Genomic DNA, 17,006 nt, shown 5'->3' on the forward strand with positions numbered 1-17,006 from the left:
ACTCACAGCAGCCAGTGTAGAACACTGCAGACCCCCGTGCTGCCCTACAGAGCCCCATGACGCCCTATGGGCGACCTCCCCCCCCACCCCAGGCTACCTATGCTACTGCTTTCTCCCCAGCATTCCCACCTCATCATTTGGGCAACAAAATGGCCCCAAACTGTACTATGAAGTCACGTGCCAGGCTAAACCAATAAAGAGGAACCACAAAATAACTACAGTTTTGTACTTACTTTTATATATCTCTGAGTCAAATCCAGACTCCTTTCCATAATATTCTACCAAAAAAAAAGAGGGGAAGGGAATTTATGAGATAGGCATTAAATATATATACTTATAGCTGGGATAAACAATCTGTGGCCCTTCAGAAGTCGTTGGTCATCCTTAGTGAGCACAACCAATGGTAAGGGATGACTGGAGTTGGAATCCAACAACATCTGGAGGGCCATAGGCTCCCAGTTCCTGGTTTATAGAATTGTATTTCAGTTCTCAGGATCTAAATAATAATGCCCAGAGCTGATCAGCAGATCCTCCAAAGTAGTGTTCACGTTTCCCATTTCCTCCAGGGTCATAGCTCAGTAGTTTTGCATGCAAAAGGATTGGGTTCAATCTCTGGTTTTTCCAGGTAGGGCTGGGAAAGACTAGTCTCTGTCTGAAACCTTGGAGAGCTCCCAACAGTTTGTGCAGCAACAATCCTGAGCTAGTTACAGGTGGGTAGCCGTGTTGGTCTGCCATAGTCGAAACAAAATAGAAAATTCTTTCCAGTAGCACCTTAGAGACCAACTGAGTTTGTTCTTGGTATGAGCTTTCGTGTGCATGCATCTGAAGAAGTGCAGGCACACGAAAGCTCATACCAAGAACAAACTCAGTTGGTCTCTAAGGTGCTACTGGAAAGAATTTTTCTATTTTGTTTCAATCCTGAGCTAGATGGATCCATGGGATGACTTGGAATAAGGCAGCTTCCTATGCTTGAAGAATTCCAGAAGCAGTTCTGGTGGGTTTCCTTTGGATGAGAGGCCACTAAAGCCTTGGAGGATTCTGCATTGTTTGGTTTATTTTGAAGTATACAGGCAGAGCGTAAGTGAAGGTAGGCACTCTTGGAAGGCAGCAGGTCTGCTAACCCACATTAGATATCTAGAGCAACTTTCCCCCAACCAGGTGCCCTTCAATTACTTTGGACTACAACTCCCATCAGCTCCAGGCAGCATGGCCAATGCCCAGTGATCATGGGAGCTGTAGTCCAGAACATCTGGACAGCACCAGAAGGCTGCCCAGGAGAGAGGCCCAATGTATCCACAATGTGCTTAGAGGTCACTCACAGATCTCACTGTCTCGGCCTCATAGCTGTAGGAAAGTCTCCTATATACCACCAACGGAAAATCCCAGTGGGTTACAGGGATCCATAATGGAACAGATGGGGCTTGGACCAAAATAAACACGGGAAACAATATGGTAAACATCGTGGATGATTAAATTATATGTTGCTTCTGTTACAATGGGTCGTTGCTATAACAGCAGATTAAGGTAATTTTGCATCACATGGAAAGTCTTCCATTTCCATTTTTACTGCAAGGAACTTATTCAGGCTCCTGAACGAATATTTTGTTTTATCATTATGATGATGGCTTATTAATTTATATACTGCTTACTTGCCAAGGTGGCTTCTAAGTGGAAGAATTTAGAACAAAAACTAAATCATCTATAAAACAAGGTCAAAATAAAATTCTCTATGAAACATAAACACCAGTAAAACTTTTAAAAACTAATATGCATAACTCAATTATATTGCCTAGGTAGGGTTGCTGAAATAAACAGGTTATCCCACAGGAATTTTAAAACGATACAGCATGGCCACCTGCCTAATGTCAATAGGCAGGAAGTCCCAAAGTACAGCTTTTACCACGCTAAAAGATTAGCTCCTCGCAAATGAGAAACAAACATTATGTACAAACCCCAAACATTTTGCAATGAGGAAGCTGCAAGGAAGGTTCCTGAGAGAGTCCTAAAGCATTTTAGAGAGAAAAGAAAATCACTTCCCCCTTGCCCACGTCCACTTACTCCTGACGAGCACCGTGGCAAATGAGTAGGCTTCGCCATAAGCGTTTTTCACTTCTACACTGTATTCGGCAGAATCGTCCAAGGAGCATCTGAAAGAAAGAGAGGAAGCTAAAAGCACCTGGCCCTGAGGGGCCCCCAAGAGGCCTCAACAGCAATGAGTGCTAGACCAGAGTCCAAGGGCAGGAATGGGGCGCCTTTTTTGGCCAGAGGGCCGCAATCTCTTGAGGGGAATTTTTCGGGGTCCACATTCAAGTGGTGGGTGGGGCCAGAGGCGAAGGTGGGCGGAGCAATTGACATGATTCTTAACTTTGCAGACTAGGCTGTACTGTAGCCGCACAAAAGTGAAAGGTACCCCTATACACATACACACAGCTTCCTTCATCCAGGGAAATAAGAGCCATTGTTGTACTTCAAGGACCCATTCCAGGTAGGCAAAAGCACTTGTGTAGCGTGAAGAGGAGAGCCAAGGAGGGGGTGGGGCTTGGGGTGGGGCATGGCCTAGGGAGAGTCCCAAGGGATAGACAAAGAGGCTGGGAAGGTGGCAGTCTCTTGAAAGTGTTGGAGTGCCACACGGCTTTCAGTCTGGAAGCCCTGATTCCTAATATACAAGTGAGCACTTTTTTTAAATACCTGTGGTTGGACTATTAAGACTGAGAGCTCACAGGAGAAATTGGGTCCTCCCTTAAAGAGGGCACGTATTGCGGTGAGACCTGGAAACCAACACCCTGTGTTGTGGGTGGGTTCAATTGGTTAGCCACAACACCCAACTGGAAGGTCCCTCGATGCTGGGTTCAATCTGGCCAATGGGGCGCAGTCTAAGTGTATCGAGCGACCTATATATGCCCATGCATGTGTCCCAGAGCTTCCTTTTTTGGTGCGTGCATCGGAACACCTGCCCACCTCTCCCTACTTTTAGTGCTTGTGCACTTGACCTTGCTATGCCATCGTGTGTCGTCTGTCGTTGGGACAGGGGCACAGCAGGAATTTTCTCCACTTGGCTGATTGGCTGTTGCCATTTGTGTTTTGCCTGCCGCGTAGCAAACCGTCACAACTTGTAAGGTTGCGGATAGGCTCTGGTTCAGGTGATAGAGATGGGAAAATGCTCTCGCCATCCCTATGTGAAGGGTATTCCGTTAAAGGAATCCAGGGACTCGATGGTTTGGTCAACCCTGAGAGAGGGCTGTGCCCGTGCCTGAGTCCAGGGGGACATTTGGGTGGCAGAGATAGCCTGCTCCCGGCTTTCCGCTTATCCAGGTGTTCTTATCCTTGGCTGACCTATGCTGGAACCCTGCATGGCAGGGAGCTAGTCGAACCAGAGCCTATGCAATCACTCACGTGCTGTAATCAATAAAGTTGTGGCCTAAATTCTGCCAAAAACCAAACCAAATATTTGAGTCATGTGTGAATTCTTTAAGGGGAGGTTTCTGGGTCTGAACACGCAAATGGCGCCTGATATTTCAATAAAGATAAATCACAATCTGGCTTTTCCTTGTTTTCATGCAAGTCCGTTACCTGCTGATGTCCAAAGTCAGCATTCCAAACTCATTCTTCATCTTATATTTCCCTGCTGGAGCCAGACGAAGGTCAATCCGAACTCCATTTTTATACCTGTTCAGGTGCAAATAAACAAACACAGAGACATGAAAAGAAGCAGCAAGGCTAGATTGCAGGTAGGGATGGATGAATCTGTAAATTTTGGTTATCTAAGTTTCTCTTTTTGCCAATCTTAAATTCAGTGCTCCATGTTTCCCTGACAGTTTGTGATTTTTTAAGAAACGAGAAAAAGTCCTCATGATAATTTGTTAGCACTTTAGTGCTGACATTTCCCCTAAGAAGCATATTTCTGTATGCAGTTTTTTTTAAATAAACATTTTTTTGGCAAGCCATCTCTCCTAATATAATGCATTTTTGTGTTAGTTTCACTAATAAATGCATTTGTGCGCACACTTTAACCAAGTAGATATATCTTCATACACTTTACTTGGCTGGAGAACTTAATTTCGAGTTTCAGAATGTGAATGTCAAAAGGATGACTGTGTTTCCCTTTGCATGTTGCTTCAGAAAGGGTGGGTTTAGCAGGGTCACCTTTAAACGCAGACTGAATCATATTTCCCACCCACAGCCCTAATTGCAGGGGGTTCTTGAAATTGAGTTCTTCCATCACTGCCCACTCACCAAGTCACCTCTGGCAGAGGAGAGGCCAGAACTGTACATTCCAGTTTGACGCTCATTCTTTCCCAGACTGCGTGAGCCCGGAGAGGGATCCAGAACATGGGCGGTCGGCAAGAAAGCAGTTCCATGACCTCTTTTTCCAACTGTGCCTTTGCTTCAGCCTAGGACAAGGACCACAAACAGCTTTAAAACCTTTTTTATCTTAGTGTTCTATAAATACACTTGCAGGAATGGAGCAGGCAACTCTTAACACCCTTCTGTTTTCTGCTACAGAATAATCAGGCAGGCCCTTTCTGGAACATTGGAAGCTGCCTTATATGGAGTCAGACTGTTAGACCACCTAGCTCAGTATTGTGTACACTGACTGGCAGCAGCTCTCAAAGGTTTCAGACAGAGCGTCAAGCCTGTGAAGGTATCTCATGGAACAGCTCTCCCGGGAAGCTTAAGTTTGCCTCCAGACTGTCAGCCTTTCATGGGAGGGATTCAGGAGCATACTGTTCATTTTAAGTTTGTGCAGGTAAGTCGGGTTAAAATGTTCAGCTGCCTTGGTGCGCTAAATCCAAATATACACCTTTGTAGCTAGGAAAGTGTCAGGAAAATCCACTTAAAAGTGTGGGATATGAACAAATGATTTACAGGAAGATGTCTGACATGCAGCTTACCTGTCACAGTATTTCTATTTAAATCATTAATCTTCATCTATACATATAAATCCATATATCCAGATACGTGTCCTCCTGGGTTGGATCCAACTAACTTTTACTCAGAGTTGACCTATTGAAATTAATGGTCATTGCTAACTTGGGTCCATTAATTTCAGTGGATCTATTTCAAGTAAATGTTAGTGGAGAGCAACCCCCTCCTTTTTGGAGATGCATAAGTGGCCACTGTATGGAAGTATCATGTCCACAGTTTTGGAAATCTAACACATTCCTTTATCTTATAATGTACTGTTTCACAGAGCTACAATGGTTGGAATGGTTTAACAGTAAATCCGCCTTCTCTGGGGGCTCTGTGTGGGGTAATGGTGGTTCCCCTAACAACTCTCAGCACCCTTAAACTACAGTTCACAATATTCTTTGGGGGAAGCCATGACTGATTAAAGTGAGATGAAACTGTTTTAAATGTATAGTGCATATGGGGCTGGAAGGGGCTTCAGGACTCAGAACTAATCAGGAGGTGTCAATGAACACTGAGATTCCTTACTGGCTTGGTTATTTTACCTGCTGGTTGTTAACCCACTTGCTGTAACAACAGAGTATCTACATACAACAGTCAGGCTCTCTTTTCGCAAACCATGCAGCGCTGACCCTTTCTTATCCCATCTAACATACATAATCTGTTGCTCTGGAAGAAATCACTGCCGGAAAGCAATGGAAAAGTATCCACATATGCACAGAGCCAGACATTCCTCCTCCACAAAGCTGCAGCCTTGAGGCTGATCTTCATTTTGCACGCTTTCAGACTGGCCCCAAGCTGGCGGGTGGATGTGAGTTGAAATGCTACACGGCAGGTTCACTGAAAGTTTGTATCCGCCCAATAAACTTTGCCTCTGTAGATGCTGCTGACTCCTGACTCTCAAACAACCCACTTTAAGCTGCTCCTCCCCTTACCTTCCGCCGCAGGGCCTTTTTGTCAGCTCTCACACGCAAGGCCCGGCAGTTCCAAATGACCGTTTTCTCCAGTTTCTCCATTTCGTTCCCAAAACGAACTCTCTTCTGTCCTCTTTTCTCTAGCTCCAAAACAGTAGTCATCTGCCTCATTTTTGTTTCCCTGGAGACAGAAAGGATAAAATATATAGCACCCAGCTTTCCATGTCTTCTCGCAGGGTTCAGGTTGTGGGATGTAATCCACTGAGAGCAGTCAAGTACAACATTCCTTGTTTTCCTAGAGTGGACATGCAAGGGAATGTTTGGTCCAACCAGTCAAAACTTCCTGTTCCTCCCGGCCTGGAGCATCCTTCCTTGCATGTGACTAGTGGGTGGGCATGATCTTTCCAAACCTGGTAAAAGGACAAGGCATGCTACCACTCTCTCCTCTTCCATCTTCCTTTCGTCCTGCGAACTTCCTGGAATGAACTGCTGGCTGCCAGCCAAGCAGTGCCTCAGATCATCTCCCTTATGGGGTAAACCTGTTTTATGCATTTGTAACTTTAAGCCTAAAGCCTCCCTTCAGGGATCACACTGTGATCTGCCTGATCGTGGGTAAACTTTCTTTTTACTGCTTAACAATAAGACTGTGGTGTCTTTATTCTTTTAGGAGGGATTCAAGGGGACTTACCAGGAAAATAATAGAACACATTTCTATCTGGACAAGCCAGATTGAATTGCGTATTGTCTTAAGCAGCGGCGTAGCGAGCCGCTCTGCCGCCAGGGGCGGCAAACTTCAAGGCACCCCTCCTCCCCATCACAACATCATGCATGCGCAGCCACCTGGGGGGACTGCGCATGTGTGGACATGCGCAGTCCACCCAAGATGGCGGGCGCGATCGGCCGGCACCCCTTCCGACCGGCACTGGGCTGCGCCGCGCCGTGTTTTATGGCTGCAGTGGGCGAACAGCAGTGCTGCTGTTTGCCTGCTGCAGCCTTAAAATGCGGTGTGGTGCAGCGCTGGTTGGAAGGGGTGCCAGCCAATCGCGCCCGCCATCTTGGGTGGACATGTACAGTCCACCCAAGATGGCGGGCGCGATCGGCCGGCACCCCTTCCGTGCGGTGTGGCAACCTTTAAGGCTGCAGCGCGTGAACAGCAGCACAGGCGCTGTGCTGCTGTTCGCGCGTTGCAGTCTTTTAAAAGTTGCCGCGCCGGCGGTGTCGATCACGGGGGTGGGGCCTGCCCCCAGAGTGTCACCCTCCTAGGGCGGTACCCGGGGCGGACCGCCCCCCGCCCCCTTGCTCCACCCCTGGTCTTAAGAAACTCACATGAGTTTGAAACTAGTTTTCTGTTGTGTAGAGGGGAATGTACTCAGCTAAATAAAAGAACTTGCTAGCGCAAGTTAGGAAGGATATTAATAAACAATATATCTTCTCAGGGGGCCCTGAACATTCCCACACAGGTTTTGCCCGAACTAGCAATCTTTATCCTTTTTCATTCTCTCTGCCTCTACAGTCAGAGGCAGTAATGCTTCCGAATACCAGTTGCTGGAAGCCACAGGAGCAGAGATGGCTCTTGTGCTCATGTTCTGCTTGCCAGTTTCCCACAAGCATGTGAGAACAGGAAGCTGGACTAAATGGGCCATTGGCCTGATCCAGTAGGCTCTTCTTATGTTCTTAACCTATGAGCAGGGCTCTAGATGGCTGGCAGCCAAGATGGTGCCCTCCAGATACTTTTGGACTCTCAGCGCACATTAGTCAGCATGGCCAATAACCAGGGATTTTTGGAGCTGAACCACATCTGGAGGCATCACATGACTATCTTCTTTTGCTTACAGGTGTGGCTCCAGAAAATTAAGGCGTCCAAAGGTTTGCTGGTGATATCAGTTCACATTCACACAGCAGACAGATTTTATGCAAATATACACAGTTCCATCACTAAGATAACTGACCCCAAATGAACTCATTGTGTTTTAGAATTTTGGAAAAGTTTCCTCTAGTAAGCCACCAGACCTACCATGATTTTTCTGATGTCAATGCAAGTGCAGATGCTATGGACAAATCCAGACGTGTGAAGCCCTCTTCTTCTTCACTGTTGCCCCCAAGGTTGAGAAAGCAGATAGAAATGAACGAATTCATTAATACCAAAGAAGTAATACAAGGTGCAGCGAGGGAGATATATAACGGGACAAGTTCAAAAACAAAATGTTTCACATGGACTAGAGGTGCCAAAAAACCCAGCCTGTTTCTAAATACAACAGTACTATACAGTACTCAGTTCGGGATGGGTGAATCCCTGTTTCCCATTTGTCCAATCTTAAATTCAGATTCCTGGCATTACAAATGGCAACTCTGCTCATATGATATGCTGAATATCCAAACTGTAGTGACATTCTCGTGGGAATGGTAGCAAACCCTAATGAATTTTGTGAATCTTCCAAAGCTTCGCTCTTGGTTTTCGTGAACTCACAAAATTTATCACAAAAGGTTTACATTATTTAAAATTCTGGCATTCACTGTTAGCGTGTGTGCACACACACAAAAACACTCTTTGGAGCACTGGGTTTTGTCATTTCATTCATTCCTTGGCTAACCTGGTCCTGAACTTTGCCTTCCTTGTTCTAGAGCTCATTTGTAGATTTCTGTGCCTCTCCTCCTTTTGCTCCTCTTCCCTGCGGTGGGAAAAGCTTCGGATTTCCATGATGGACACTTATGGGGGGGGGAATTCCTGTCAGAAACAATAACATCAAATGTTCATGAAAATAACAGACAATAATGCACCTTATTTAAATATTTGGCAAAATTGCATAGAGACATTTGTATGTATGGAAAAATTCAGACTAAAATGCTGGTGTGTTTTTATGAGAACATTAGGAAAGAAAATGGAAAATCATGTGGAAAATGTGATGAACTTGCTTGAAAAAAAAAATGAGAAACCAAGAGAACTGAAAATTGACAAATTCACCCATCTCTGTTGAAGAAGACATTCATTCATTCATTCATTCATTCAGTTAGTTAATTAGTTATTTGCTTTATCTTGCCTAGGATAACCCAAAGCAATTTACAACCAAACAGACAATAAGCCCCACCTAGATATGTTAAAACCAAGATAAATTATTCAGGTGAATTATCTCAGAAATTACTCAAAATACTTGTTGGACAAGACAGTCTCCAAATCTGTAAAATGAAACTCCCATTTAACTTACTGGATTTAAATACAGGTAGGTAGCCATGTTGGTCTGCCATAGTAAAAAAAAAATAAAAAAAAATCCTTCCAGTAGCACCTTAGAGACCAACTACCGGTAAGTTTGTTATTGGTATGAGCTTTCGTGTGCATGCACACTTCTTCAGCTAAGAAGAAGGTATCTGAAGAAGTGTGTATGCACACAAAAGCTCATACCAATAACAAACTTAGTTGGTCTCTAAGGTGCTACTGGAAGGATTTTTTTTATTTTGTTTGGATTTAAATAGGTTTTTTGTGTTTGGCATGTTGGTTTTATTGTGTGTCTCAAGTTCTGTTTGGAAGATGCATTTTCTGTTTTAATTAGAACATCTGAGGCTAATACTTTTAATAAACTGTTTACGCTTGAATGCAAGTAACAGGTTTTAAAATAGCCCATGTGTTAAATTGTTGCAGTGAACACAAAACACTCAGACTTAACTGTGCATGTGTTCCCATCACTCTTGCATCAATAGAGCTCAGGCAAGAGGAAGCATAAGAACTGCAGCAAGTGGAAAGGCAATTGTCTTAAATTCGGGATGAAAATAACACTTAGCAGCTGTGAAATGGATATAAATAAATTAGTATTCTTTAGTATTACATTATAGACTTTATTTAGATTTTATTAAGACATTATTTAGACTTTACATTATAAAAAAAATGAGGTCCTTGCTTCTTTAGCCCAGAATCCCAGGTGTGTAACCTGATATCTGTAACAACTAGCACTGGGGTCACCAACCCAGTGCCCTTGAAGGATTACATTGGAGCTGCTGGGCAAGTTCCCCAGACTCTGAACTTTCATTTTGAAAAATACATCAGTCTCTAGCCCTCCTAGAAATAAAGTTATGGGGTAAGATGTGCAGGTATCTTCAAAATGACTTCTGTGTAAAGAGAGTGCAATGTGGACACAATGGGGACACATGGTATATTTTTCCTGCTACTGAGGAAAAAACCCCACCCCCACACACCCCTGTTGTTATTCGATAGCAATAGCAAAAGTGTATGCATTAACTGTTAAACCACTCTGAGAAATATAGCTTTGTGAGGAGACCAGGGGTCTCCTCATAAGTCTCATTATGCTTAATCCCAGAGTCACCTGTGAGAATAGGATGCTAGACTAGGTAGGCCATTGGACTGATCCACTTAGGTGCTCTTTGCATTCTTATGTTAATAAACTATAGTAACCAGAATTATTTGGGGAAAATCACAAAGGTTTAAAGTGATACGATGTGGCTTTAAATATATAGTACTAGGAGCCCCTGATTTTTAGGGGCCACGTGGCACATTTGGCAATCTAAGGAACTATTGTGGGCTCCACAAAGTTCATTTTCACTAAAGGAAGACTGCTGCCGCCCACAAAACAGGCAATCACCTATACACCCACCAAAACAAAACGCAGACCAAAGAAGCAGGCAACAGATACCCCCGCCCTGCCCCATATCAGGCACTTCCCTAAACAGTAAAGAGTCAACACCCCTTTCAGTTTTAAAAACTGGAAGGAGATAGGCTGTTGCCAGGCACCAAGCGGGAGGGCATTCGATAGTGCCATTTCTGGGACTCCGGCAACATACTCATGAGCAAGTCCTCTTGACATACTCAGAAATAAATGCCTTCGTCTTGAAGGATTTGCTGTACTCTGGTATACATTGCTAGATGATTTAACAAGAACAAGAAGTTCAGAAGCTGAGAACATGCAGTATACTCCATGGATTTGTAACGAGGGTCACTCCACAAACAAACAAACAAATAAATAAATACAGTAGAGGCTAATTCTGTGTGGAGAGGGATGACAAGGATCTGACCATTTTTGTTTCTTCCCCCTCCCCCCAGTCTTAAGTCCAGTCCTTCACGTTTCATCAACAGTATGCAATCTTTCTTTTAGAAGTCACCATGAGCATTTTAGTGCACATTTCTCCTAATATTAAAACTTGCCTAATATATGCATTTTTGCAAAGCATTTCCCCACTAACGGAACCTTTTATGCATCCTATTTTCACCAATATATGCATTTCTGTCAGGGCCTGCCCAGCCATTAGGACGGGTGAGGCCACCATCTCAAGCAATGGAAGCCCCCGAGGTGGCAGTGGCAGTGGCAGTGGCAGGGCAGGGCAGGGCAGGGAGGCACTTCCCAATTGGCCACAAGCAGTGCAATGGGATGTGCTGCTCCTGATTTCTATGCACACGCACACCTTACCCCAGTACTTACATTTTTGTACACATCACTTGGCTGGAGAACTGCACTGGAAAATTTGGAGAAGGGATGGCTGTGTTTCATTTTCCCTATTATTTCAGAAAGGGCATATTCATTAAGTTTTCTTTTAAATGCCTCTTTTGTCCGTATTGGCACACAATGCTAAGCCGAATCATGGCTTAGCACATACTACGCAACTGTCCCGTTTTAAGCAGCACATCCTGGGTTAACAGAAGCCTTCCTGACTCCTGATCCCAATCCTGGATGTCCCATTTGGGACCAAAAGACGTGTAGTTTTTGGTTCTGTGCTGTGGTGCGAGTCAAATGGCTCACACCAGAGCACAGCACCAAAAAAACAGAGCTGAAAGATGCTCTCTTACCTTTGCCTCCATTAGATTTTTTTCCCAAGCCCCCTACACCTTCTTTAGCACCAACACTCTCCTTTTGTGTCACTATTGGCAGAAGCTGGTGCTCAGTCAGAGCAAACTCCTCTTTTCATTGGCTAGCAATACAGCAGGTGGGTGTTGCCGACCTTAGCCGTGGCCACTTGAAACATTGCTGTTGCTGTTGAGTTAGAGCAGGGGTGGCCAACACCCAAGAGACTGCAATCTTTGTTGTTGTTCAGTCATTCAGTCATGTCCGACTCTTCGTGACCCCATGGACCAGAGCACACCAGGCACCCCTATCCTCCACTGCCTCCCGCAGTTTGGCCAAACTCATGCCAGCTGCTTCGAGAACACTGTCCAACCATCTCATCCTCTGTTGTCCCCTTCTCCTTGTGCCCTCCATCTTTCCCAACATCAGGGTCTTTTCCAGGGAGTCTTCTCTTCTCATGAGGTGGCCAAAGTACTGGAGCCTCAACTTTAGGATCTGTCCTTCCAGTGAGCACTTAGGGCTGATTTCTTTAATTTCTTTAAGGATGGATATGTTTGATCTTTTTGCAGTCCATGGGACTCTCAAGAGTCTCCTCCAGCACCATATCTACTCCCGGATAAAAAAACTAGCAGTGATCTACCCATATTTTTTTTTTGAGGGGCGCAAGCCAAAGTTGTTGACCAGCAAATACTTCTGCCACTTTTTTTTGGGGGGGGGGTGCCATTAATCGATAAACAAGAAGTTATACCACCAGTGGTTAAAAACTGGCAATGATCTACCCCATTTTGGGGTGGTTCAGGTTGTTGAGCTTTTTTAGGGAGGAAGGTCCTCTTTTTTTAGGGCTCCAGGGATCAAAGTTGTTGAGCTTTTTAATCTACCACAGACATCCAGTGATCTACCGGTAGATCGCGGTCTACCTGTTGGACGTGCCTGAATTAGACGCATTAAAGATGGAACGGTGGGGTGGGTGGGGTGCAGCAACTCTAAAGGTGCTTACATGCTGTGGACCATTGTTCATATATTGTACTGTTATACTGAGAAATAAATGAGAACACTGGGCCCTGGCTGAGGTTTTGGAGCAATGAGAGATGGGTGGGTGATGGGGGGGAGAAGCAGCGTGAAGATCAGGCAGGTGGGGGCCAGAAAGAGTGCAAAGATCAGGCAGGAGAAGGAGCATGGAGTTTGGGCAGATGGGGAGGAGCAGGAAGATCGGGTGGGAGGGAAGCTTTGCCCTCCTGAAATGTTGGAGGGTGTGAGTGCAAGCGAACAGATGTGCAGACCCTGAAGTGGAGATTGTAGCTGCTTCACTCCTCCTCCAGTCATTCCCTTTTGATAAATACTTTGGCTATACACTCAGATTGGGGGTTTGCTCTCCTTGGAGGCAAGTGAGGAGAGACAAGGTGGTGAAGTTAGGAAATTTAATGGGTTTTGAGATGGAAGTTCCAATGGAAACACTCTTTGTCCATGACACTTGTTAGAGCCTCTGGGGAGCCGCAGAGGTGGTTCAGCCGTTTTGGGCAGCTACGGTTTAGTATCTTGTGAGTGAGTAGTTAATATGGTCTTTCCATCAGCGCAAGCATTTCTCCTCCCCACATACTGTTTTGGTGGTTCTCAACATCCAGAGCAGATTTGGGGTGGGGGAAACAGAGTGGGAGGTTAGCCCCATTCTTCTAGCACAGGCATAGGCAACCTTCGGCTCTCCAGATGTTTTGGCCTACAACTCCCATGATCCCTAGCTAACAGGACCAGTGGTCATGGATGATGGGAAATGCAGTCCAAAACATCTGGAGAGCCGAAGGTTGCCTATGTCTGTTCTAGCAGGAGTCCTTGTCCTAGCTTTTGTTAGTGAATCATGTTGGCTGAATCTGGTGCTTAATCTTATACATTTGTCCCCATTGCTCCTGCCCTCTCTTGCCAATCAAGACTAGGAACTTCTAGTTCCTGGTTGCAGGAAACCATAGTGTGCCCTTTCATCTGATCGGCAAATTAGAGTTGGCACATGCTCTGCAAACTAGGATTGGTTATGTTGTCCTATTTCCATAACACCCCGCTGCTTCACAGGGTGGTTTTAATATAGGATGTGTGAAGTATGACAGAAATGATAAATAGCAATAATCAAAGAGATCTGAGCTAAATAAAAGAGCAGAGCATTCTTTTTAGTTCAAGAACAGGGAGGAACCGCATTTCCCTTCCATGCTAATTTAAAATTATATTCAATTTAAAACAGAGCAAAAGAATTCTTGCGAAACAAAATGTAAGAATAGCAGCAACAATGAAAACCAGCTAGTCTTTCATACGACAAGAATCACAAGCAATCTTTAAAGCAAGATACAAGTTTGGGGCAGGCGGCAGGAATCACGTACCTTCCCTGAAGTTGGGGGAATCTTCTAAATCTTGACTTTGCTATCCCAGTGTAGAGAAAAATCAGAGAGCAGGTTGGCAAGGGTGCTAGTCTTGAAGAAGAGAGATAAAGGACAAAGGAAGGATGCCTTCCCCCTGCTTGATGGCATTAAGAATGACTGTCCCGGGAAGAATGTGTCCAAGGGTAAACTGCCCACCCTTGCAGCCTTAAATATAGCATTATCTCATGTCATTTCAATGACAATGGAGAGAACTATCTAGGATTTATGATCCCCAAACAGCTCTCTGCACGGGTAAAGCAAGATCGTTTTTCTAGGTCAGAAGTATTCATGGCCATTGTCAAAGCAGAACAGGGAAGAAAAGCTGCAGGCTGATTTTCCCAGGCCCAGAATCTACAGATTTCTTCTGCTAGGGCTCCCAGAAAGATTCATTTGCACAAATTTTAGCCAAGAAACAAATCTGTGGATTTGTGGTCTGTGTGTGAGAGAGGCGGGTCGAAGGGGGGCGGGGAGAAGAGAGCAGGGCTCCCCCAGATTACCTGCTTATTGAACATTCATCCTGATTGCTTGCACAACGCTAATGTGCAAAGCAGGGTTTTATTGACTGTTGGACACAGTATGCCTCTGAGTGCCAGGTGCTGGAAACTGCAGGAGGGGAAAATGTTATTGTGCTTGAATCCTGCTTGCAGGCTTCCCACGGGCACCTGACTGACCACTGTGAGCAGGGCCAGGCCGGGACATTATGCTGCCTCCTTCTCCTCCTTGGTTGCAGTTGATATAACTGTGGACACACACACACGATGGGGGCATGATGGAGTGTGGTGCACTCATGGCAGAAAGGGTGGCCATGGTGTTTGCGGGGCATGCCTGTGGCAAAGGAGGCAGGGGGGCACCAGCCACAGTGGCAGGGTGTGCCCATGGAAGCTGGGGAAAGGATGTGGCATTGGCAGCGAGTGGCACATTCCTTAGGCCCAGATCTGCTGCCTGAAGTGACTGCTTCACATCGCCTCATGGGCTGGATCGCCCTGACTCTGAGAACAGGGCATTTATCTTTAAACGTTTGGAACTGTTTTCATTGATAATTTCAATATTTTACTACAATCAGGTGGCATATACGTTTTGTTAGATAGATAGACAGATAGAGAGAGAGTTAGTGCTGGAGCTCATTGTATCTGGGGGGAGTCAGGAGTTTCCTGTTGTCCTTCTTTAAATATCTGAATGAATGGACCTGCCCTGGAAGGTTGTGGACTCGTTAGAGTTTTTTTTTAAGAAGAGTCTGGATTGCCAACCATGAGGTTGGACTGGTTGCCCTTTTGCGGTCCTTTTCAACTCGTATGATTTTATGATTCGAAGAGAAGGGCTGATGGGAGTTGTAGTCCATGACATCTGGAGGGCCAAAGAATCCTTATCACTACTCTAAGCCTTCCATGACATGGTGTCATAGCTGTCAATTTTCCCCCTTATTCCGAATAGGATTCCTTGCAAGAAGAAGAAGAAGAAGAAGAAGAAGAAGAAGAAGAAGAAGAAGAAGAAGAAGAAGAAGAAGAGTTTGGATTTGATATCCCGCTTTTCACTACCCGAAGGAGTCTCAAAGCGGCTAACATTCTCCTCTTCCCTTCCTCCCCCACAACAAACACTCTGTGAGGTGAGTGGGGCTGAGAGACTTCAAAGAAGTGTGACTAGCCCAAGGTCACCCAGCAGCTGCATGTGGAGGAGCGAGGACGCGAACCCGGTTCCCCAGATTACGAGTCTACCGCTCTTAACCACTACACCACAAAAGGGAAAAGTTGACTGCTATGCATGGTGTCAGCTGTAGAGTTTCAAGGCCTGCAAATTTATAAGAAAACAAAGAAAAAAGGACAGCCACACCTGAACCAGAAGCCTTCGCCTTTCGTAATTCTGGAGGGTGGCCTGGGTTGAAACAAACAAACAAAGGTTTGCTGGAGTCCCTAGTGATAATACCTAATTCAAAGGTGGGCCCACCAGTGAGCTCTCCATTTTGTACCACTCCTTAAAATAGAAGGCCTCCCACCCCCACCCCCCACTTTGGTCCAGTGGTGTCCCTATTGATGGTTCTGTGTGTGAGGTTTCCTTTTTTAACAGTGAGCAGTGGCATTTAATCACTGGCTGAGTGGCATCACCTGGCATGCTGCTGACATGGGATCCCCGGGCTATTGCTCAGAAAAGCATCCCGCATCAAGAGCTTGGAACGCGGCCCCTGGCAGGGCAGCCTGCACCCTTTAAAGCCCCGTCCTTCCATGGAAACCAACAGGTGGCTGGCTGGGCTGTCAGAAACATCTGCAGCTGCTTGCCCAGGGTCAGGGAAGGAGGAAACGGACTGATGATGATCCCACTAAACGTTTCCCCAAGCTTCAGACGGCGCCTCATGCCCCTTCCTTTAGGGTCATGACCACTCAGCCTATCTCTAGAAGAGGGATGTGTGGATTTCAGTTTCTCCCACTTTCTCATTTTTCCAGCCAGTTCCCTACATTCCCGCATGTTTGTGATTATTTTTTTTAAAGAGTCCTCGTGGAAATTCATCAACATTTTTGCGCAAATTTATTCAAATAAGCACATTTTTTGTGTGTAGTTTTGACCAGTGCTTACATTTGTGCAAACATCCCCCCCATGTAATGTGTTTTGGTATGTTACATTCACTAATATACAGTGGTGCCCCGCTAGACGAAAATAATTCGTTCTATGAGTGTCTTTGTAGAGCGAATTTTTCATCTAGCGAAGCGGCAATGCAGAGCGGAGGTTTTCGCAGCGGAAAATTTTTTTTCCCGTCTTGCGAGGCAACCCCATTGACATTTTTGTCTTGCGGGGCAGCCTTCCGCTAGCGAATGCCATTTTTCGTCTAGCGAGTTTTTCGTCTAGCAGGGCACCACTGTAGATGATTATCGCCTCTGCCCAGCAGTCGGGGATTATGCCTGTAGAGTTGATGTAGGACAACATTGTTGCCAATAGGGGGGCCCACCAGCCTATATTTGCCTTCAGGAGTTCTGCAGGTATATAGTCTATGCCCGGAGCTTTGTTCTTAA

General features: G+C 45.4%; 1 protein-coding gene across 1 annotated transcript in view; it reads right to left on the minus strand.

The window, feature by feature from the left end:
- Window positions 1–14,206, minus strand: part of MYOM3 (myomesin 3) — a 47,213-nt gene extending 33,007 nt beyond the window's left edge. The window contains exons 1-8 of the mRNA XM_033157761.1: window positions 13,969–14,206; window positions 8,414–8,547; window positions 7,837–7,911; window positions 5,844–6,003; window positions 4,234–4,391; window positions 3,571–3,666; window positions 2,059–2,147; window positions 234–278 (exon numbers count right to left, since the gene is read on the minus strand). Of these exons, the coding sequence (XP_033013652.1) occupies window positions 234–278; window positions 2,059–2,147; window positions 3,571–3,666; window positions 4,234–4,391; window positions 5,844–6,003; window positions 7,837–7,911; window positions 8,414–8,520 (730 nt within the window). The 5' untranslated portion in view covers window positions 8,521–8,547; window positions 13,969–14,206. The remainder of the gene's footprint in view (window positions 1–233; window positions 279–2,058; window positions 2,148–3,570; window positions 3,667–4,233; window positions 4,392–5,843; window positions 6,004–7,836; window positions 7,912–8,413; window positions 8,548–13,968) is intronic.
- Between the last annotated feature and the right edge of the window lie 2,800 nt (window positions 14,207–17,006).

The sequence above is a fragment of the Lacerta agilis genome, chromosome 8 (genome assembly GCF_009819535.1).
Source record: "Lacerta agilis isolate rLacAgi1 chromosome 8, rLacAgi1.pri, whole genome shotgun sequence".
NCBI classification, from domain to species: Eukaryota; Metazoa; Chordata; class Lepidosauria; order Squamata; family Lacertidae; genus Lacerta; species Lacerta agilis.